At 41.0% G+C, this 22,581-nt stretch overlaps 2 protein-coding genes across 2 annotated transcripts in view; both read right to left on the bottom strand.

The window, feature by feature from the left end:
• Window positions 1–22,581, bottom strand: part of LOC134533097 (uncharacterized) — a 545,455-nt gene that overhangs the window by 355,501 nt on the left and 167,373 nt on the right. The gene's annotated exons all lie outside the window — the stretch shown is intronic.
• On the bottom strand, window positions 14,114–17,338 carry LOC134533096 (uncharacterized). The gene is made up of 3 exons (XM_063370339.1): window positions 17,101–17,338; window positions 16,641–16,732; window positions 14,114–15,270 (listed from the first exon to the last, which is right to left on the bottom strand). Exons 1-3 carry the CDS (start codon window positions 17,336–17,338, stop codon window positions 14,587–14,589), a joined length of 1,014 nt encoding a protein of 337 aa, XP_063226409.1. The 3' UTR covers window positions 14,114–14,586.

Below are 22,581 nucleotides of genomic sequence, written 5' to 3'. Positions count from 1 at the left end.
AATAACCTATAAATCGTTCATGTACAAAGCCACACATACAGGCCAATTGTCTATGGACCATGAGACCGAGGCATGACAATATCAGACATATAGGCTAGACATTTCAGAACCGCAGGACCTTCATCGTCTTTAGATAATTACAGTCATTTAGACCATCATGAAATTTTAATACATACTAAAGGACCAAGCGACCTTGAAAAATATTTTAGTAACACCAAGAGGTATTGAACTAGTAAATATTCAGTCACTACATATTTTACTACGCGCAATCAACAAAACGGAAGCAGCATCAACGAAAAGGCAGCACATTTGGAAGCACAGACTACGAAAAGGCAGCACATTTGGAAGCACCGACTACGAAAATGCAGCACATTTGGCAGCACCGACAACGAAAAGGCAGCACATTTGTAAACACCATCAACAAAAAGGAAGCACAATCGGAAGCACATTCATAGAAAAGGAAGCACAATCGGAAGCACAATCACAAAAAGGAAGCACATTTGGAAGCACAATCACAAAAAGGAAGCACATTTGGAAGCACAATCCACAAAAAGGAAGCACATTCGGAAGTACAATCACAAAAGGGAAGCACATTTGGAAGCACAATCCACAAAAAGGAAGCACATTTGGAAGCACATTCAACGAAAAAGGAAGCACATTTGGAAGCACATTCAACGAAAAAGGAAGCACAATCATAGAAACAACGCACAATCGGAAGCACAATCAACAAAAAGGAAGCACATTTTGGAAGCACAATCAAAAAAGGAAGCACATTTTGGAAGCACCATAAAAAAGGCAGCACATTTGGGAAGCACAATCAAAAAAGGAAGCACATTTGGAAGCACCATCAACAAAAGAAGGAAGCACATTTTGGAAGCACCATCAAAAAGGCAGCACATTTGGTAACACAAGTTACGAGAACTAAGTCTTAGTTAGAAATCAGAATGCAAGAAATAAAAACATTTAATTTTTACTTTTAATATTTAATTTATTTCTTAAGATTATACAAATAGAAGTAAAATAAGTCATTATTGTATGTAGCCAGCTTTCCTCAGTTCTTCGAGTATGAAGGATATTTCTTTTATGCACGAATAGTTTCCTGCACAAAGCGAGCCATGTAGAAGTCTTAGCCGGTCAACCAATAAGTTTGGATCTTTCCACGATGTGTAATCAATCTCTTCTACTACCATCTCACTTGCTTGTTTATTATAAATACTTTTAATATCACAATCGTCCCAGTGATCATAATAAGCGTTATCAGATTTATTTATTATAACACGTCGTTTCCATCGTTTCGGTCTCAGGACATCGTTACATTCTTCTATCTTGTCAGCTTTAGGTGCTTCATCACAGTCTATGCTTTTGTTAACAGCCTCAGAGTCACTGTAACAATCACTGTAGAAGGCATCCTCTTCACCCAGATTACCATATGAATTCGATATCGATGATGTCGAAGTGCCATTATCGTCTTCATGCTTCCTTTTTAGGAGTCCATCATCATTTTTACAAAGTAAGAAAGATCTACTTGAATTCGGCTGGAATGTATTCTCACTTTTCACGTTAAGGATTCTTCCATTGTCTTCATTCTTCCATAAATCATCATCGACCTTCAATTTAAGTTTTTCGTCGAGATCGGAAGAGCCACGAACATAATCTCTCTCAAGACAAGGAAAATTATTGTCGTAATGCAGATCACTATTCCTTAGTCTAGTAGCAGCGTTGTACTCTGGCTTGTAAGCAGGCTTAACGTTACAAGTTCTGTCATGTCTTTTTAAGCTCTCTCTCCGCGTAAACGACTTGCTACATCGAACGCAACTTATCATATTGCGTAGTGGATTTTTAACACAGTCATTCTTCTGGTGTTGTCTTCCATTCTTACTCAAGATAAATTCTTTGCTGCAAAACTTACACCTGTGTCCTTTCGATACAGCGACAGACACCGAATCAGGATTCATATTAGTTACTGTGACTAATGTTAGATACAAACAGACAGTTTTCCCATTGGAACCATTACTTAAATATAATTTTTTAAATATTTCTTAAGCGAGAGTTATCTCATGCAAAGGTACTTGTTGTAAGTAGTTCTGCTTTTCAACAACAGATGACACCACGTATTGCTTGCAGGTAAATATTATTTATTTCTTTCATGCGGGATGCAGGATTCTCACTAACGATCGCAATACAGGGATGGCATCGCTAGACTCCAAGGAGAAGGTAGTTTGTTCATCCAGTTAGTGTTTCTCAAATTTCTCAGGGTATATATTATTATTTGACTTAATAATGATTTTTTTTAAAATTCCACCTAATAAAAATAAAATAGAAGCACTCAGAGAAAACCATCAGGAATGATGTCGTTTATAAACATCATAAATTACCATTTTTTTTTTTAAATATTCCAAATTTAATCCTGCTTAAGCAAAGAGTTCACAAGCGGGCTTGTGAACTCTTTGCTTAAGCAACATGAGAGTTCTAGCACAAGCGGGCTTGTGAACTCTTTGCTTAAGCAACATGAGAATTCTAGCACAAGCGGGCTTGTGAACTCTTTGCTTAAGCAACATGAGAGTTCTAGCACAAGCGGGCTTGTGAACTCTTTGCTTAAGCAACATGAGAGTTCTAGCACAAGCGGGCTTGTGAACTCTTTGCTTAAGCAACATGAGAGTTCTAGCACAAGCGGGCTTGTGAACTCTTTGCTTAAGCAACATGAGAGTTCTAGCACAAGCGGGCTTGTGAACTCTTTGCTTAAGCAACATGAGAGTTCTAGCACAAGCCCGCTTGTGAACTCTTTGCTTAAGCAGGATTAAATTTGGAATATTTAAAAAAAAAAAAATGGTAATTTATGATGTTTATAAACGACATCATTCCTGATGGTTTTCTCTGAGTGCTTCTATTTTATTTTTATTAGGTGGAATTTTAAAAAAAATCATTATTAAGTCAAATAATAATATATACCCTGAGAAATTTGAGAAACACTAACTGGATGAACAAACTACCTTCTCCTTGGAGTCTAGCGATGCTATCCCTGTATTGCGATCGTTAGTGAGAATCCTGCATCCCGCATGAAAGAAATAAATAATATTTACCTGCAAGCAATACGTGGTGTCATCTGTTGTTGAAAAGCAGAACTACTTACAACAAGTACCTTTGCATGAGATAACTCTCGCTTAAGAAATATTTAAAAAATTATATTTAAGTAATGGTTCCAATGGGAAAACTGTCTGTTTGTATCTAACATTAGTCACAGTAACTAATATGAATCCTGATTCGGTGTCTGTCGCTGTATCGAAAGGACACAGGTGTAAGTTTTGCAGCAAAGAATTTATCTTGAGTAAGAATGGAAGACAACACCAGAAGAATGACTGTGTTAAAAATCCACTACGCAATATGATAAGTTGCGTTCGATGTAGCAAGTCGTTTACGCGGAGAGAGAGCTTAAAAAGACATGACAGAACTTGTAACGTTAAGCCTGCTTACAAGCCAGAGTACAACGATGCTACTAGACTAAGGAATAGTGATCTGCATTACGACAATAATTTTCCTTGTCTTGAGAGAGATTATGTTCGTGGCTCTTCCGATCTCGACGAAAAACTTAAATTGAAGGTCGATGATGATTTATGGAAGAATGAAGACAATGGAAGAATCCTTAACGTGAAAAGTGAGAATACATTCCAGCCGAATTCAAGTAGATCTTTCTTACTTTGTAAAAATGATGATGGACTCCTAAAAAGGAAGCATGAAGACGATAATGGCACTTCGACATCATCGATATCGAATTCATATGGTAATCTGGGTGAAGAGGATGCCTTCTACAGTGATTGTTACAGTGACTCTGAGGCTGTTAACAAAAGCATAGACTGTGATGAAGCACCTAAAGCTGACAAGATAGAAGAATGTAACGATGTCCTGAGACCGAAACGATGGAAACGACGTGTTATAATAAATAAATCTGATAACGCTTATTATGATCACTGGGACGATTGTGATATTAAAAGTATTTATAATAAACAAGCAAGTGAGATGGTAGTAGAAGAGATTGATTACACATCGTGGAAAGATCCAAACTTATTGGTTGACCGGCTAAGACTTCTACATGGCTCGCTTTGTGCAGGAAACTATTCGTGCATAAAAGAAATATCCTTCATACTCGAAGAACTGAGGAAAGCTGGCTACATACAATAATGACTTATTTTACTTCTATTTGTATAATCTTAAGAAATAAATTAAATATTAAAAGTAAAAATTAAATGTTTTTATTTCTTGCATTCTGATTTCTAACTAAGACTTAGTTCTCGTAACTTGTGTTACCAAATGTGCTGCCTTTTTGATGGTGCTTCCAAAATGTGCTTCCTTCTTTTGTTGATGGTGCTTCCAAATGTGCTTCCTTTTTTGATTGTGCTTCCCAAATGTGCTGCCTTTTTTATGGTGCTTCCAAAATGTGCTTCCTTTTTTGATTGTGCTTCCAAAATGTGCTTCCTTTTTGTTGATTGTGCTTCCGATTGTGCGTTGTTTCTATGATTGTGCTTCCTTTTTCGTTGAATGTGCTTCCAAATGTGCTTCCTTTTTCGTTGAATGTGCTTCCAAATGTGCTTCCTTTTTGTGGATTGTGCTTCCAAATGTGCTTCCTTTTTGTGATTGTGCTTCCAAATGTGCTTCCTTTTTGTGATTGTGCTTCCGATTGTGCTTCCTTTTCTATGAATGTGCTTCCGATTGTGCTTCCTTTTTGTTGATGGTGTTTACAAATGTGCTGCCTTTTCGTTGTCGGTGCTGCCAAATGTGCTGCATTTTCGTAGTCGGTGCTTCCAAATGTGCTGCCTTTTCGTAGTCTGTGCTTCCAAATGTGCTGCCTTTTCGTTGATGCTGCTTCCGTTTTGTTGATTGCGCGTAGTAAAATATGTAGTGACTGAATATTTACTAGTTCAATACCTCTTGGTGTTACTAAAATATTTTTCAAGGTCGCTTGGTCCTTTAGTATGTATAAAAATTTCATGATGGTCTAAATGACTGTAATTATCTAAAGACGAAGAAGGTCCTGCGGTTCTGAAATGACTAGCCTATACGTCTGATATTGTCATGACTCGGTCTCATGGTCCATAGACAATTGGCCTGTATGTGTGGCTTTGTACATGAACGATTTATAGGTTATTCAGATTATCGAATAATTAGACTTTCATGTAAGGCATAGCGGTACTGTATTTAATTCGTTGGTCAGGTATATTGTCTTGAGTTGTTTTTCGTAGAGTGAATGATTAATAAATTCCACGAAAGGTAATGGAAAATAAAATATTAAATATATTTAATATTTAGTTACACCTGTCACTGATCAAGCAGTGCGTTCATTACTTCTGGAACTATTAAGCAAAGTATAATGTTATTTATATCAATTTTCTCTTTATTATGTATTTCAGAGTATATTATACTCTATGTAACTTGGATGTCCAGGCCCGATCTCAAGACACAATGCGAGCATGCTTAGGGCTTGTTGGTTGATCACCTCGTTCGAATGTTGGAGGCCGCCAGCAAGGCGGGGGGACAACAACGGAAGCAACGGTACACGTGACTGGACTGGAGGGGGGTCCTAGCGGTATAAATTGAGGTCAACACCCTAGACACAGCAGTAAACACATAGTCGTGTGGGTATAGAGCTGCTGCTACAAATTCAAGCAAATGCTGTTCGATCCAACTGCAAAGTACGCGGAAGTAACGCCAGGATTCCGCTGTGTGCACTACGTCACCGAGGATGGTTACTTCAACTAGAGGTCTGCAAATTCGGTCATCACTGGACCAGTGATTGTGACGAGGAGGCTCCGGACATAATCGAGACATCCTGCAACAAGGTAGATTGTGTCGTCCATTATCTAAGACCTGGCAGTACATTACCGGCTTAGTCTCGTGTCGACCTCCATGACGAAATGTGTAAACCTCCAAGGCTTCTCTAGTCAGTATGGATTTATTATCAAGGAACTTAGCATTGCAGATGAAGAAGGAAATGTAATAATATGTAATTTTCAACCTCCATTTGAATGGCGATATCTCACCAGGAAGCATCAAAAAACAAATGTCTGGCTCACTAGAAATTTTCATGGTTTACAGTGGGAACACGGACTCTTTCCTTATGCTTCAATACCCAACATATTGGCAAGTCATCTGAGCGGACCTGTATTGGTTGTAGGAATAGAGCAGAAACGGTGGCTAACTAACTATTGTAAGCATCATGTGCTAATATTAGATGTACAAGCAGAATATGAGTGTCCATCATTGAAAGAATTAAAAAAATCGTACACGTGCAATAATAATACATGTCCAGGTTCGATCTCAAGACACAATGCGAGCATGCTTAGGGCTTGGATGGTTGATCACCGTGTTGGAATGTTGTATCCAAGTGATACGACCCTCGCCTCGTGCGATGGCAGTCGAGCTGAAACTGTGGTGGTGTAAGGACCTACAGCAGAAGTAGTTAACCAAGATGTCTAACTTTCAACCGAACAGGATATACTCCAGTGTAACGCCTGGGCTAGGCACTGTTGATTATAGTGAGTGGATCGACGGTGTTTTAAAACATTTTTCGGAGAGTTGTGACGCTGTGTTTCACGTGAAACAGGTTTTAAACCCAGGACCTCAAGATACACCTCTAGAAGTTATCAACTGCCTGGGCTATGGACATTGTAGTGTGAATATGATGAGAGACGATACAGTTCTCCCTGCAACACCTGAAGAGGTTTTCGCACATGCATTCAACCTACCAGCTATTCGGTCACCACCAGCATCTGCATGTGGCCAGACTTCGCCAGTACAGACATCAACTGCCTGTACCCAGATGGGTGCTACATCGCCAGCACCTACTACATCAGTAGCAGTCCAGCCTAAACGCCGGCGTCAGCTTCGCCTTCCTACATCTCGCAAGAGTCGAACCCGAGATCTCAGTCATCTAGGTCCGATCAGTGAAGACACCACTCAAGTATGTTCCACAGAAAACACTAGTGATGAAAGAACTGTTGAGATTGCCCGTGTAGCTGTACGTTCATTACTTCTGGAACTATTGAGCAAAGTATAATGTTATTTATATCAATTTTCTCTTTAATATGTATTTCAGAGTTTATTATACTCTATGTAACTTGTAGTTATGCTTAATATTTAGGTATTGGGTCTCGAGTTAATGTTGCCTTTGTCACTATGATGTGTAGTGTGTGAATATTATGTGATTTTATTACTCGTTATTTACTTCTTTCAAATCATCAATTGTTCTTACCCCTTGCTGTTTGTAATAAGATTTAAATAAATATGTGTTTAACATTTACGTCGTTTGCTTTAATTTCAAAACATTTAATTGCCGCTATTATTGAATTGTAACTATAAGTTATTAACCTCCTCAGCTAGAGTGATTGCTTTAATACATAAATTCTAACACTACCTTCGAGATGTCTTCCGCCACTACGAGAAGAAGAGAGAGAGTCTCTACACAACACCAATATTTTATAAATACTCTATCATATTTAATAAACATACATTATTAATTAATAATAATATGGCTACAGGTTCCAAACTTATCCCGACTTGTCTAGACTGACTACATAACACTTGGCGCCATCCGGCAGTAACTTTAAGAATTAAAGATGGCGACGGTGGCGCGCTCCGGCGGTAACTTTAAGAATTAAAGATAGCGATGGTGGCACACTCTGGTCGCAACACTAGGAACTAAATATGGCGATGGTGGCGTCATCTGGTATCGATTGTATGAACTAAAATATGGCGACGGTGGCGCCATCTACCAGTCAACTTGAGAACCAAGATGGCGGTGCCTCTGGCAACTAATTTTTGAATTTGGCGCGCGATACTAGCGACATCTACCAGCCAACTTGAGAACCAAGATGGCGGCGTCTCTGGCAACTAATTTTTGAATTTGGCGCGCGATACTAGCGACATCTACCAGCCAACTTGAGAACCAAGATGGCGGCGCCTCTGGCAACTAATTTTTGAATTTGGCGCGCGATACTAGCGACATCTACCAGCCAACTTGAGAACCAAGATGGCGGCGCCTCTGGCAACTAATTTTTTGAATTTAGCGCCATCTGGTAGTCTGTGCTGGAATTAAAGATGGCGGCTGTATAATAATTTTAATTTCAAATGTGGCGCCTTAGGTATGCATTAAGGAAGGCAAAAACACCCTCCCCCCATTTATCATAAACTTGCCGTCAGTACGTAGCATATATAGATTATTTATTCCACCGTATCCCAATTGGTCTCGTGGTCTAGTGGTCAAGGCGTCCGCCTCGTAACCACGACATCCTGGACGTTTTCACGTCCCATGGATAGAATCCCAGCCTCGGCACTGAAAATATTTTAGTTAAAGAAAAAAATAAAATAATCCCTGCTGCTATCTGGTGGCGACCAACAGAACTATATGACGTCACAAGATGGCTGCCTCCAGCAGACGAAAACAAGATGGCGGCCACCAGCAGACGAAAACAAGATGGCGGCCACCAGCAGACGAAACAAGATGGCGGCTGATGATTAGATCGAATTTCGAAAAGTTGAAGTTCGAAAAAAAAAAATTCGAATCCAAGATGGCGGCCGTGACGAAAAGTGCAACGGTGACGTCACGATTCGAAGTTGGTGGAAATTTCTAGAAATACAAAATGGCGGATGGATTAGCATGGATTAGCATGGATTAACATATGGATTAGCATAGATTGGCATATGGATTAGCATAGATGGGCATACGAATTAGCATAGATTGGCATACGAATTTGCATAGATTGGCATACGGATTAGCATAGATTGGCATACGGATTGGCATAGATTGGCATGGATTAGCATAGATTGGCAAGGATTAGCATAGATTAGCATAGATTAGCATACGGATTAGCATGGATTAGCATACGGATTAGATGACGTCATCCAAGATGGCCGCCGGATCCTGGATCCTGCGCCTGTCCCAGAACCGGTATTTTCCTACTACTCCCCTCTACGACCGTGAACCAATGACGCCCAGCTAGGAGAGAAGTTAAGCGAATCAGGTGGTGCCGATTAACAAGAAAAATAAGGTTCTCACTAAAAAAAATCAGATAATGGAGAAGCAAACATTGGTTGAGCACATTATATGCTTTGAATGATTCGCTAAAGCCAGGCGAATCCGCAAAATTTTCGGACCTCTAGTTAGAGGTTTGGTAATTCGTCTTACCCTCTATAGAGGAAGGGTAGGGTGCAAGCTGAAAGAAAAACACTTAACAATTAAACAACGGGATTACACTTTCATTTTAGATTATAAATAAAATTACAGCTATGTCACTTTCTTACCAACATTCACACCGTCATACTATCTTAAAAAAAAAATAATAAACGTGCTTATTGCACGTCTTTATATTACTTACGTTAACTGTAGCAAAGTTTTCATACCCAACCTAAACCTTTTTCTGTGAAAACTCACGCTTTAGCCTTTTTTTATATTGACAAAAAAGGACTAGTATAAGAGAAAGGAGACATATATGATTAACTTACTAACAAAATGACATTTACAAGTTTATAAGATAAAAGTGTATGTCGAGGTGATGGTTGCAATAAAATTAATAAAAAAGTAGTTAAATTATTTTACAAAGAATTCGCACAATGCGATATAGGCTTCAGTGAGAAGAAATGTAGCCAACTGTAAAAATAAATGCGAGCTAGTCTTTCAGTACTCTTCACTGATGTGTAACATCTAACCTCGGTAACAAACAAATTCATATGTTCTCACGTTGCTAATACACTTTTAATACGAATCTCGTAAACGAAATTAACGTAGAATTCTTAAAAATAATGACGAGCGTGATGAATATACGCAAAATTGTGTTTTCTGGATACGAATCACAGGTAGTTTCCGCACCCACAGCTAGAATTCGCTGCTGGAGCAACTACGTCTACTATCGAATCATTCGATTTGCAGACCGAAATTTTCAACTTTATAATGAAACGGCTACATTGAAAGCGAAAAAGACTTTAAAAAATACTAAAGCCAGGCTTTGGACCTGATTTCGAACAAGGAATTTTATTAAATTACTTCCCATATTGTTGAAATTCATTAAACCGTTAATACCATAAAGTTTCGTTTTGTCTTTGTGAAGTTTGGTGTGTGCCATCCGCCAGAGAAAACTGCACCGTGGTTGTTACACATTTCCGTTCCTTGACTTCCGTCGTATTCACGAAATTACTTCCACCAAATGCCGCATACCAGGACTAAGATTTACACTTAAAAAACCTACATAATAACTTAAATTTTAAGTTCCATTGCAAAAATTATTTACATTTTGCCGTATAGCATTAAAAAATTGCATATATTATTATAAAATAAATTGAATATTTATAATACTTTTAAATTTCATCACGTTACATGTAGTCCGTTAAATGTAGTAGCTAAATCTAACAAAATCATTGTTTATGACATTATGGTCTTTAAATAATAACAGTCTTATGCTCGCTTTTAAATGTTAAGTGCGACGGGCTTAAAACTGTACGGGATTGTGTGGCAGAAAACATAATATTTTGTGAAAAAAAAAACGCACATATTAAGTAGGGCCATGCAATTTCGCGAAAATATCCCGAGACTAGCTGAAAATTAAAACACTGTAGCATCGTCTGCGTTTCGTGACTGGGTGAGTTTCTTTCAGGTAGCTACATGACGATTGTTAAAACACCAATCACAGTAATTCATTGTAAAGTTAAATGCGACCTGAGTGGCTCAGCCAAATAAGGCAACTACTTCTCTCGCAGACGGCAGCCAATCACAAAGAAGAAACCGCTGGTGCGCGTATACCTTGTTGCAGTCTAAATAGGCATTCAGATTTATTCGCGAAAAATGCCTGCCCCTACATACTTTTAAGGTATACTTAAGCATTAATATTGACGGCTCATGCGGATCGGTCCATCTCAGCAAGAGAGTGATAAATTAAGGTGGTAAGTTGCAGCTCCAAGTGTTATGGAGCAGGTGGGTAACGGACTCGAGTGTGTTCGGGCGAGTTCGGTTTCTTCCGCCGAACCAGCCCGACCGCGGCCCGGGCGGCCCGCCGAACTCACCCGCGTCACTTCCCAACCCATTGCCCCCCCCCCCCCGGGGGGGGGGGGGACGACGACGACGACCCTACCTTGCATTATTGACATTTTAATTACTGCCGGCACGAGGAATTTCCTCTCGCCTCTCCGCCCAGCTAATCCGCTTTCTTGATTGGACCCCAACGCAGGGGTCGTTAAAAAAAATTTTGATGAATAAAAAAATAAACTCTATAGTCGAAGGGAAATACTTGTTAAGAGTCGTTATCTCACAACTCTGGAGAGCAAATGTTTACTGCGCACATTATCACGTCGAGTTAAAATAAATTAAGAGGTGGCGAGGGTAAACCTCCAGCGTACAATAACTGGGGGGGGGGGGGGGGGGGATGTTAATTTTTCGCGAAATAATTCCAAGAGTAGCAGTGTCTGTGTTAGTGATAGGTAGAGACCCGTGAATTTCGCGGATTCAATTACCTCCAGGATAGACTCCAATATCCTCTACACACTCGGGCAAATGCCAACTGTTCATTGGCTGTTGACTTGTGAGTCGTCTCGACTGGGTGGCCTGTGATTCGACATTTCTATGAGTGAGGGTCTCTAATTGGCCCTCAGTCCTCCAGATTAACAGAGAACCAATGACAGAAGCAGCACTAAGTTATAATTATTTGAATTTTAGCATAACACGAAATGAATCCGCGAAATTCACGGGTCTCTATTGATAGGTAGAGACCTGCATAATTCGCGGTTTCGATGGCCTTCAGGATAGACTGCACATTCTCCTGTACATTGGGCAAATAACGCAAGTTCATTGGTTGTTGACTTGTAAGTCGTCTCAGCTGGTTTGTCTGTGATTCGATCCTTCTTTGCTTGAGGGTTTATAATTGGTTGAGATTCGCCAAGATGAACAGTAAGTCAATAGCAAAATCATCTAAGAGGTATATGTGTTAGAATTCTAGCCTATCACCGAATAAATCCGCGAATTTTGCAGGTCTCTAGTGATAGGTTGAGTTTCTCTAGGTACACGTCCACAGTCAGGGCAAGAATCGCAGCTACTTTGTGCCGAGGCCAACTCGTCGTGATTGGCCTGGACAAAGGCCGGCAATGGCTTCTCTTGCAGGCGATCGCCAATTACAACAAGGAAACTGTTGTCGCGGGTACACTTTATAGCAGTATAACAAGCGCTCAGATTGTTCCGCGAAATTACATGCCCCTAAAAATATTTATCCTTAAGTTGAATGCATAGTTGAGTTGCCACGTGAAGCCCTTCTTCCCCAACTACATTAACACTCGCTTGTTAGCTGGAAATAAATATTGGCAGTGCCCAGGGATGGCTCGTGTAAAGTTAACAACGTGATTTTAATAAGAAACGATTGAAGAGACACACTAAATAAATTCTATAGCTAAAATTTTATGAATAGCTTTTAGTGTTAAGCTAAGCTCGAGTGGTTAGTCTACAATCTCCTAGATATTATCGCTGGTGTGGGGAGTTACGTATCTTATATTATTCCTTTGTCGGATATTGCCTTTTCGGTCTTAATAATAATAATACTTGTTTTCTACTGGGACTATGAGGTGTTTTTATTAGAGTAAAATTTATCTTCTATATATGAGCTATACATGTATGTAGCTATAAACAAACCAATAATTTTCCGACTCATCTTTAAATTTATAATTCATCTTATGTCCGCAGTGGCTAATGAGCGGTATGGGGATGTTTAGCTCGAGGCATGAGACAGTCCAATGGGTAAATACCCCGAGAAAACGTCGCTGGCACTTACAGTCATTCAGCGGAATGCAAATTGTTTAACGTGCTGGATTTACTGGCATGTACTCCCGTAGGGGCAGAATCCACTAACACGAGCTCCCTAGAGCTACAGGGATATGCCATTTCATAGCAACTTGGAGGTGTTTGAGGAGGAGCTACAATGAGAGGCTGAGGAACCCATCCCAGCATCACTTCCGCCCCTCATTAATCATTCGGCTAACCTGTGGTTCTCACAGGAAACCCAATCCCAACGCCAGGTACACACTAGGCGTTGCGCGTTACGTTAAACGCGCGTTAGCAACGTACACACGTTGCGTTTAGCTCGGCGTTCGACGACCGTTTGTAGGGCGCGCGACTTCCAAAATATCTTCAGGATCACCAAAAAACTTCCACCATTTCTCCACAAAATTTCGTTTCTTCAATATCCTACTTCTGTGATCGGGGCTCTCCATGTCCCAAATCACTGGTCTCCTTTGTATTTCATAAATAAATAAATAGATGAAGTAGTATCGAAATGATCGTTCTCCATTTCGGCCAGACGAAAGTGCGTTCCAGTGCAAAGCACGATGGCGACGCGTGTGTCTCGAAGCGCGCAGCTGACGCCCACACAACGCGTGTTTGGCGCGCGTTTGCGTGTGTACGCCTGCATTGTCCCTCCTGGTTCTTAAAACGCGCATTATCAAGGCGCGCGCTTCGAAACGCCCATTGCGTACCAGGGCTAAGAGTACATATAACGAGGCGCACATCTCTGGGACCTTTTAGAGACTGGCACTAGACAGCGGCACCAAGGTGTGGAATTAGCCAATGCCAGTGGTTGATTCAAGGGGAGATGGGGAGTGATCTCGACACGTCACTGCCCCACGTTCGCCCGGGCTGCAACATTGGCTCGAGCCTAAAGCCGCGTACACACTTGCGCGCCGCGGCTGCAATGCAACACGAAACGCGCGCCACCCGCGCGGCGCGGAGCGACACAGCGCGCCGCGAGCGCGCGCCGCGCACCCGGCGAACCACCTGAGACTGACGAACACCGCAGTTCAGCCGGTCATGTACGACGAGGAAGACGAAATTCTTCTCGTTAGCAGTGCTGTGGTTGTAATAGCTGCTTACCATTGTATGCAACGAAAACATAAGCGTCGATCTCGACGATGGTGGTGCTCAAATCTTTTTAAAGATCGTGTATCTAACCAGATGTTAGGAGTCCTGAAAGCTCAGGAAATAAGTGGCCAATACAAAAATTTCACACGAATGAGCCCGACTACTTTTGAAGATTTATTGATTAAAATTGGACCAAAAATCTGTAAGAAGGAAACACACTTGCGAGAACCGATCACTATTCAAGATCGGTAAGTAGCCTATGAATTGTTTACAATTTGTACTAATGCCTGACAGCAATTTCCCTGTCAGCATTATTAAAAGTGTTAATGTTCAATATGTTTAAGTACACAGGTTTTCAATTTTAATGTTCCAGGTTAGCCGTGACATTGCGGTTTCTAGCGACAGGAGACTCGTACTCAAGTCTGCAATATCTGTTCAGAATTTCAAAGCAGGCTATAGGAGGAATAGTAACAGAAGTCTGCTCAGCGTTAATTGAAGTGTTGAAAGAAAATATCAAGGTAAGTTGAACGTTAGAACAAATAAACGTTCTTATTGCTTAAGTTTTTATTTATAAAACGATATTTTCAAAAATACAGTACTCAAATGATGTAAGAAAGAAAAATTAAATAAATGAACTCATTAAATTCAAATTAAATCAGAGTAGTTCACATAAACAAATAAATAAATTAACACAAAAATTGTGATGCAATTTACACACAGTCATTAAAATCATCAGAACACTGAGATGAATGCGATAAAGGACTTTGCATTGACGCCAGCGGTGAAATGGTGTGACTTGAATTTGTTTGTATACTTGTAGCCGAGGCACTAGGTAGCATAGTAACTTGTGCATGTGGAGTCATTTGTGTCGGGGACCGACCAGCTGGAGAAGACTGCGACAGATTTGGCTCAAAGGGTTGTTGTTGTTGTTGTTGTTGTTGTTGTTGTTGAGCAGGAAGATAAACTGATGAAGTTGATGAGTGGGAAGCTGGCTGTTGCATATACATGCGAGTAGAATAGTTTTCAGGTGCATTGGAATGAAATAGTTGACCTTGACCATAGTTGTATGTAGGTATTTCAAACAAACCTCGATCTGCTTTCATCAAAATGTCATAAACAGCGTGCTGAACCCCCAATCTTGTAGCTGAAGAAAATGTCGCCATTTTGGAAGATAAATATGCGCAAAATGTTTTAATCTCGCTCTGTTCAGGAGACATGTTGAATTTTCCAGCAGTAGCTTGTAGAATGCTAACAGCATCCGCTAGCAGTGCAGTTCCATCACCCTGTTGCCTTCCTTTTGCTCGCTTAGGTGCACTTGGAGAAAGAAATTCTTGGTCTTCATTTTGCACATTCAGTTCTTGATGGACGTGGTTTCCTTCAATGATCACCGGCTCCTTAAACATAATAATTAATAAACATAAATATACTTGCGATAAAAGTATTTATTACATAATCCCTCTACATTAAAAATTCTTAGCTTTGTCAGTACAGAAAGTTTCAATATTTGAAAACAAAGGGCAATACTTGTGAGGGAATGTAAATTTTCATCGAAAACAAATGTGGATATTTTCATATTAAATACTTTCTCTTAACAGTGCACAAAAATACGATTTAAATAGTTCCCAAAAGAATCTGTTTTCCTAGGTAAATTTCAAATGAAAATGAAGTAACCTGATTTTCATGTGAGAGGTCATACAGAAATATTATGTCTGTGACCACTATTGTCTTATCATGTATGTATCTATCCTTTCAGCTCCCCAAAAATCCCGCGGAGTGGATGGAAGTTGTGAAGGTGTTTGAAGATCTTTGGAATCTGCCTCATTGTGTGGGAGCTATCGACGGCAAGCATGTCATTATACAGTCTCCAATGAACTCTGGCAGCGAGTTTTACAACTACAAATCACAATTTAGTATTGTATTGTTTGCTTTGGTAGATGGAAATTACAACTTTTTATTTGCTGATGTGGGATGCCAAGGAAGAATTTCGGATGGGGGAGTTTTTAACAACAGTAAACTGTATGACATGATGACGAAGAGAACTTTGGGGTTGCCATCTCCAACAGAACTTCCTGGACGACAGATGAAAGTGCCGTATTTTTTTGCAGCTGATAATGCTTTCGCCCTTGGAGAAAATATATTGAAACCTTACTCTGGAGATTTAGAGAAGGGTTCTTGTAAAAGAATATTTAATTATCGGCTAAGCAGAGCCCGTAGAGTGGTAGAGAATGCCTTCGGAATAGCAAGTTCAGTATTCAGGGTTTTAAGAAAACCAATCCTCCTGGAACCTGAGAAAGTTCAATTAATCGTTACTGCGATTATACATCTGCACAATCATTTAAGACGGCATTCAACAAACCTATACACACCGCAAGAATTAATGGACTACGAGGAAGGTGGTGTCTTGACGGAAGGTTCCTGGAGAAAGGATGAAAATATGACATCCCTGGTTCCATTAAGAAGTATTCCTAGAAGATCCTCTGCCCATTTTCAAAAAATAAGGGATGAACTAGCAGACTACTGCGTTAAAGAAGGTGCGATATCGTGGCAGAAGTCATATGCTTGAAACTAACGTGTGTGCCTAATTCGAGAGGTTTACAATGGTGTTGGCAGACACATAAGTGTATTTGATGGTATTATATCCACTTTTTTACTATCTTCCATTTTAAGGCTAAATAATTTAAAACATAAGGCCAAGATACATCTCTCGCCATTTAATCATACTTATAAAAACTATCAACATGTACTGTTAAAATGTTGAGCTTACCGTGTTCATTGTTGGCCGTGGCTTATCTCTGCCTTCCAGAAATTTTAACGACTCGTAGGCGAACCATCGGCTGGTATACACTTCGGAAGTACCTGCAAAAACATGCGCCAGGATTACATAATTTTTTGTTAAAAATATGTCAATAATTATTTTATATTCAGGTGTGTCAATTAATTAAAAAGTATTAAAAATTAGGATATAATTTGTCATGTTATATAAACACATTGATTGTTCTATGTTCAGCAGTTTCATTCAATTAAAGGTAGTGTAAACTATTAAACATATACAATATGCAATACATTTAATGTACATTTAATGTACTGATAACAACAATTTCTATTATATATAAGAGCTACGTATTAACTACTAAATGTGGTATTCAACGACGGTACAGCAAAATACTGTGAAACCTAAAATTAACATTAATTTACTTGCAATGAGAAGTATAATAAAATCTTACCTTTACCAGTCCCTATTGTGTTTTTTTCTTTTGACTTCTCCCTTCTGTACGACGACAGCAAACTAATCATTTTTTTCCTGCATTCATCTTCTAACTGCCCGACTGTAACAGCTATGTCTCTCCACGCATCCATTTTTTTAGCTTTTTTGTAGTAGTCTCTATTACTTGGGTCCCAAAGCACAGGATGTGTTCTATACACTTCAATCAAGCCCAACATATCTTCTTCGCTCCACTCCATGTTCGCTGCGTGTGCGCTGCGAGCTGCAAACACGTCCACACTGGCGCGCCGAATCCCTTTGTGTTCGTCGAAAAAACCGACAGCTGGCGGTTCGCGGCGCGCGGTTCGTGGCGTGCGCGGCGCACGCTCGGCGCGTGTTCGAGGGCCCGTACACACCTGGCGAATCCTGTTCGTGGCGTGTTGCATTGCAGCCGCGGCGCGCAAGTGTGTACGCGGCTTAAGGTATTGAGAGAGAAAATTCGAACATTTGTTACACTTCCAAACACTACGTTAATGTTATGCGACAGCAGTAGATAGGCTACTATTGAAAGTTAAAAAAAAAAAATCATCTCGGCTTTCGAGGTTGGGCCGCGTCGAAATGGTCGATTGCACCGACGTTTCGCTCTACATTGTAACATGCATCTTCATGGTTTTAGATACCTGCTGTTAATGCAGAGCGAAACGTCTCTGTACAATATACACTTCGACGCGGCCCAACCTGGGAAGCCGAGATAATTTATTAGTAAAGACTGGAAAAATTTATGGATTAATTTCGTTATATGATAGAATTCAAATAATTATATCTTTGTGTTTCTGCTATTGGTTTACTGTTAAGCTTGACAAATTAGAAACCCTCAATCAAAGAAGTATCGAATCACAAGTTACCCAGTTAGACACATTACACGTCAGCAGCCAATTAACGGGCGATGTTTGCCCAAGTATGCAAAGGATCGTGGAGTCCACCCTGGTCACTGTAACCGCGAATTTTTTCCCATATTATTTGGCAATGGCTGCAAAAGCATGCAATCTAACTTACCGTAAGTTTGTAACTCGCATCGAAATTGAGTGATCCTTGCAAAATAAAAATAATTAGTCTGCCAATTAAATAAGCAAGAAAGAACAACGGTTTTTTTTGAGACCTATATATTGCAAAAAAAAAAAGAAGTTTTTCGCAAAACACAACTACCCCTAATTTATGGAACGGGAGTGACGGGAGAGCTTGTGCAGGCAGGTGTCTCCAGGCCCGTCTCTCCATGACGCAACTCGCCTCAACCCCTTGACCCTTCCCCCCCTCCCTCCAGGTAGAAGTTCCTTTGTTACATGTATGTATATATTAGCCCGGGTCTCCGTCGGCGGGCCCCCGCGGCGCCCACGCACCGCATCCGGCAGCGGTGCTCGTGATAGTGTGCTGGGAGAGGGGGCAGGGGGGAAGCCGGCGGGTGCAGAGAGAGCAGCGATAATTAGCGGCGCGGTGGCGCGCTCGGGCGGCCGCGCCGGGCACTAACACTCCCGCCACGCCGCCCCTCCTGGCCCTCCTGCCCCTCCCCCCCCCCCCCCGCGAAACCGACCGAGCCGCGCGCCGCAAGGGACTCGCCGCTTCCAGCCGCGCGCAACACCGGCGCAACGCGCGTTCCCCGCGCGGGCCGCCGCCCCGCCGGTACAGTCGGCGACGCGCGCAAGTGGAGCACCCTCCCCCGCGCTACCGCCCGACGGCGAACGGGCTTCGCGAGTGAATGTGGTTTAGAGCTGACTGCTTACAACTTTGTGATCTCATTAACATTCAGGCACGTCAAGAAAAAAATATCCACATATTGTATGCATAACACTGGCAATAATTTGTTTAGTCTTTAAACAAGCATGTTGCTTTATAATAGCAGGTAATCCTGTACACAGCTTAATATATATATATATAGGCTATATATATACATATATATATCTCCTGTCAGTTTTCAGTTACATGTTTTACGAATGCGTACTTAGTTCTTCATTTTGCAAACGACTTTTGCTTAAAAAAAAAAAGGGCTACTTGTTTTTACATTTGTGAAGTCAAACCTATGACAAATATTTTTCTATGTTTCAGTCCGATTCCATATGGCATCTGTTAGGGCATTTAAGTTGATGATACAAACGGCCTACATGCGTGACCGGATCACAAAAAACGTACAGGCTTTACCACGGGTTGTATAATATACACAATTGATTGCCTGAAGAGGCGGCCACGTATAATGAGCAGTCGGAACACTTGTCTCCAACAGGCCATCCAAGTTCGATTCCCGGCGGTGTCGAACCGGAATTCTCGCAAGTGTAATCGATGTCATTACAGATTGAGAGAGCTGAAGCGGTGTGGACGGAGCAGTGACGGGATGTTTTGGTGGGGTGGAAAAAAATCACTGGCACACCGCAACGCACCTGTACATACGCACACAGACTCGCGCCACTCAGCCGCACTCTCACGGTCCCGTCGCTCCTCGTCACGCTACTCTCGAGGGGGTCTCTCACACTCTTCGCCAATGTCGCACTTCCCTTCACTCGCGGAACAAACTGAACTCCCGCGGAGGCCGGCGTCGTCGCTTATATACCCGTGGCGTCCTTCTCGAAGGGACGAGAGCGGCTGTGACGTGTCGCTTCATCCCAGGCCGACCCGACGCCCGAAACACCCAGAACAGCGACGCTTATTCACGCCACTCCTCGCGGCAGCATCTGTAAGCCCGGAATTCTCAGGCCGCTAACCCTAGACGGGACGATGCATGGGGAGCGGAGGGGGGTGGGTAGCGAGGACCCTTGTAATCCGGCCAGGTACGCGTGGCATGCCTTACGTCAATGGACGGCGCGTGACGTCAGTGGCCGTGCGGGGCCGCCAGCCAGCTCCGAACCTGGCGCGCGTCGTGGTCCTGTCTGCGTTCGTGACAATATGTTATGTACATTAAGTTCTTAAAATGTACCAGAAGTGAATAGAAGTTTCTAAAATATTTCCAGAAGAAATAGGTACTTCGGAATTCTACTTACACATGTAGGCTGTGCCGAAAGGGATTTTTTTTTTTACCTCGCCTCGTATGTATATATGTGCAGCATCGTTTATCCGAAATAATTCGGGACTTGGGATGTTCGAATAACGGATTTTTCGGATAACCAATCATTTACGGAAAAATTTGTCATTAAAAGTGCTGATTTTTCCAGTCTGTATTAATAGGGTACAACGGTACTCCACGAAAAGTCTAGCTATAGGTAGCGTAGGTGAAGTATACAGATGCGAATACTTTAGAATTATAAATAAGCTAACCAATAATTTCAAGGATACGAAGTAAAACAATTAAATCTATGTATTAAAAGATTAAATCTTCGTTTCACATTACACATACATACAGTACAGTTTGTCAGTAGTTTCACTCTGCATTTCTCTTCTAAACGAAAGGCCAATTAATTTTTAATTAAAAACCCTTCGTTTTGTATTAAAAAAACCTACATTAAAATTATTTAATTTACATTGATGGTGATAGAAACATTAATACTATTAAAAATATATGGTAATGGGGTAATCGGAATCGTGGAATATTTGGAACATTTGACAGTGATACATCTAAAGTACAATCTGTGTCCATGTAACTCGTATCAAATTTGACAGTTCTCAAAAGTAATACCAATGGTCTACGTTGTCTTTCTGCCACCGTGACTGTCAAATTTGAACAACAACCGTGAAAAAATCCGTAGAACTTCTGAAGAATGTCATAGTTCTGGGGGCACCACCGCGGATATTCCATGACTCGTCCTTTCCAATCCGAAGATGCTGCTTGATCAAAGAGGAGTAGGGGGGTTGAAATGGACGGATAGGTTTAGGTGGTGGGAGAGGGAGGGGGCGGAACTGATTGGCTCCCGCGGGCGGCAGGTGTGCGTGCGCGCACGGGCCGCTAACCCGGGGGAAGAGAGGGGGGAAATAGCGCAGATAGGGAGAGAGAGAGAGAGGGAGAGAGAGAGCAGACGCCAATAAAAGCCGCCCTCCCGCGCGCGCACACACAAGCACGCGAGGCCTCACACAGCCGCCGGCAGACCGCAGTCCCGTTCGGCCCGAGGGGAAGATAAATAATGGAAAAAAAAGGAGAGAGAGAGAGAGACTCAGGCGCGGATGTAGGGCAGCCTGACTGTGTGTCTGCCCGCGAAACACGAGGAATCTTCGTGCGCCTGCAGCAGAAGAATGGGGGGGAAATAAAGGGGGGGGGGGGAGGTGGAACTAATGCCGGGTTTTGCAAACTACTAACAAAAAAAAAGTTCTGAAATTTGAAATACGCGTCTTCCAGAATGAGACATTAATTTTTCTCCACATTATGTGAAACTACTTTACACCTGGATCACGTTGCGGGGAAACCTTTACCTGTGTGTACTCGGTTCTTTATGTCGTATTGTTCATCACGCAGGCAGCATAGACAGTAAAATACAATGAAAATAAAAAATGGAGCTGATCATTTTTTGGTCACTTACAAAAGTTGTATAAACTTGAATAGTCTGTATGTATTACATAAAAAAAAGCATACATTGTATTAGTACAAATGAAATGATGAAACGTTACTGATACGAACTACATTAGCAATTAAGTTTAACAACTAACTTAAACAAAAAATTAATTTCAAAGCGTAGTTTACAGTTAAGTTGGCAAACCTACTCCTGAGGATAACTTTAAAACTGCACATGACAAAACTTCCAAGGAAATTTGTTAGAGAAAATCGCCAAATTATAAGTTAGGAGCTACAAAACAATTTTTGGTTGCTATTTAAAAGTGGCCAACAAAAATATATTAAATAAATGGGTTAGCAAACAATCTACTGTAATGTATAGACCTATATGAGTATAAATTATATTTGGTCCTATTAATTTAGAACAATACCTTGCATCGCACTACAAACACGCACATTCACTCGGCATAAATAATTCTAGCAAAACTCACGTTGCATTATTTGAAGAAAAAAATTGTTCCGTGATTATGAAATTGCTGTCTAATTGTTTTTCCACACAAATGTGCAGCATGCGAACTTGAATAAAATTATTTAGAGTTGTTTACCATGTGTTGTCAAATAAACTAATCTGATCAAGCCGTAAAGTCCCAAAGAACGATTTAACATTTCGGTAGGAGGAACGAATCTTCATAGTTGGAAATAATTTTCCGATCTGCATTAGAAAAAATAGTATCACTTGAAAAATAATAGGATAATCGGTTGAAAGTTGGTATAAATTAGCAGTAGAAATCACCAATAAATTTATAGAGACCGGAAAAATTCGCGGATTCATTTCGCTCTAGGCTAGACTCCAAACTCGTTCACCCTCAGTCTGAGTCAGTCAGTGATTGTACCACCATTCACCTGAAGGACTCTTAAGCCAGTGAAAAACCTTCAACAAAAGAATTATCAAATCACAAGCATCCCAGGTAACACGTGTCACGAGTCATTATCCAACGAGCAGGTGCAATTTATCCTAGTTCATAGAGGATCGTGGAG

This window comes from Bacillus rossius, chromosome 6, assembly GCF_032445375.1.
Source record: "Bacillus rossius redtenbacheri isolate Brsri chromosome 6, Brsri_v3, whole genome shotgun sequence".
Taxonomy (NCBI): Eukaryota; Metazoa; Arthropoda; class Insecta; order Phasmatodea; family Bacillidae; genus Bacillus; species Bacillus rossius.
The sequence above is the reverse complement of the archived record's forward strand: the minus strand, read 5'-3'. Positions and strand labels throughout refer to the sequence as shown.

Coding starts and splice junctions, on each gene's coding strand:
- LOC134533096 (XM_063370339.1), bottom strand. CDS start 17,338: ATGGAGTGGAGCGAAGAAGATATGTTGGGCTTGATTGAAGTGTATAGA. Junction 16,733..17,100: donor CACAATAGGGACTGGTAAAG/GTAAGATTTTAT, acceptor ATGTTTTTGCAG/GTACTTCCGAAGTGTATACC. Junction 15,271..16,640: donor CACGGCCAACAATGAACACG/GTAAGCTCAACA, acceptor ATTATGTTTAAG/GAGCCGGTGATCATTGAAGG.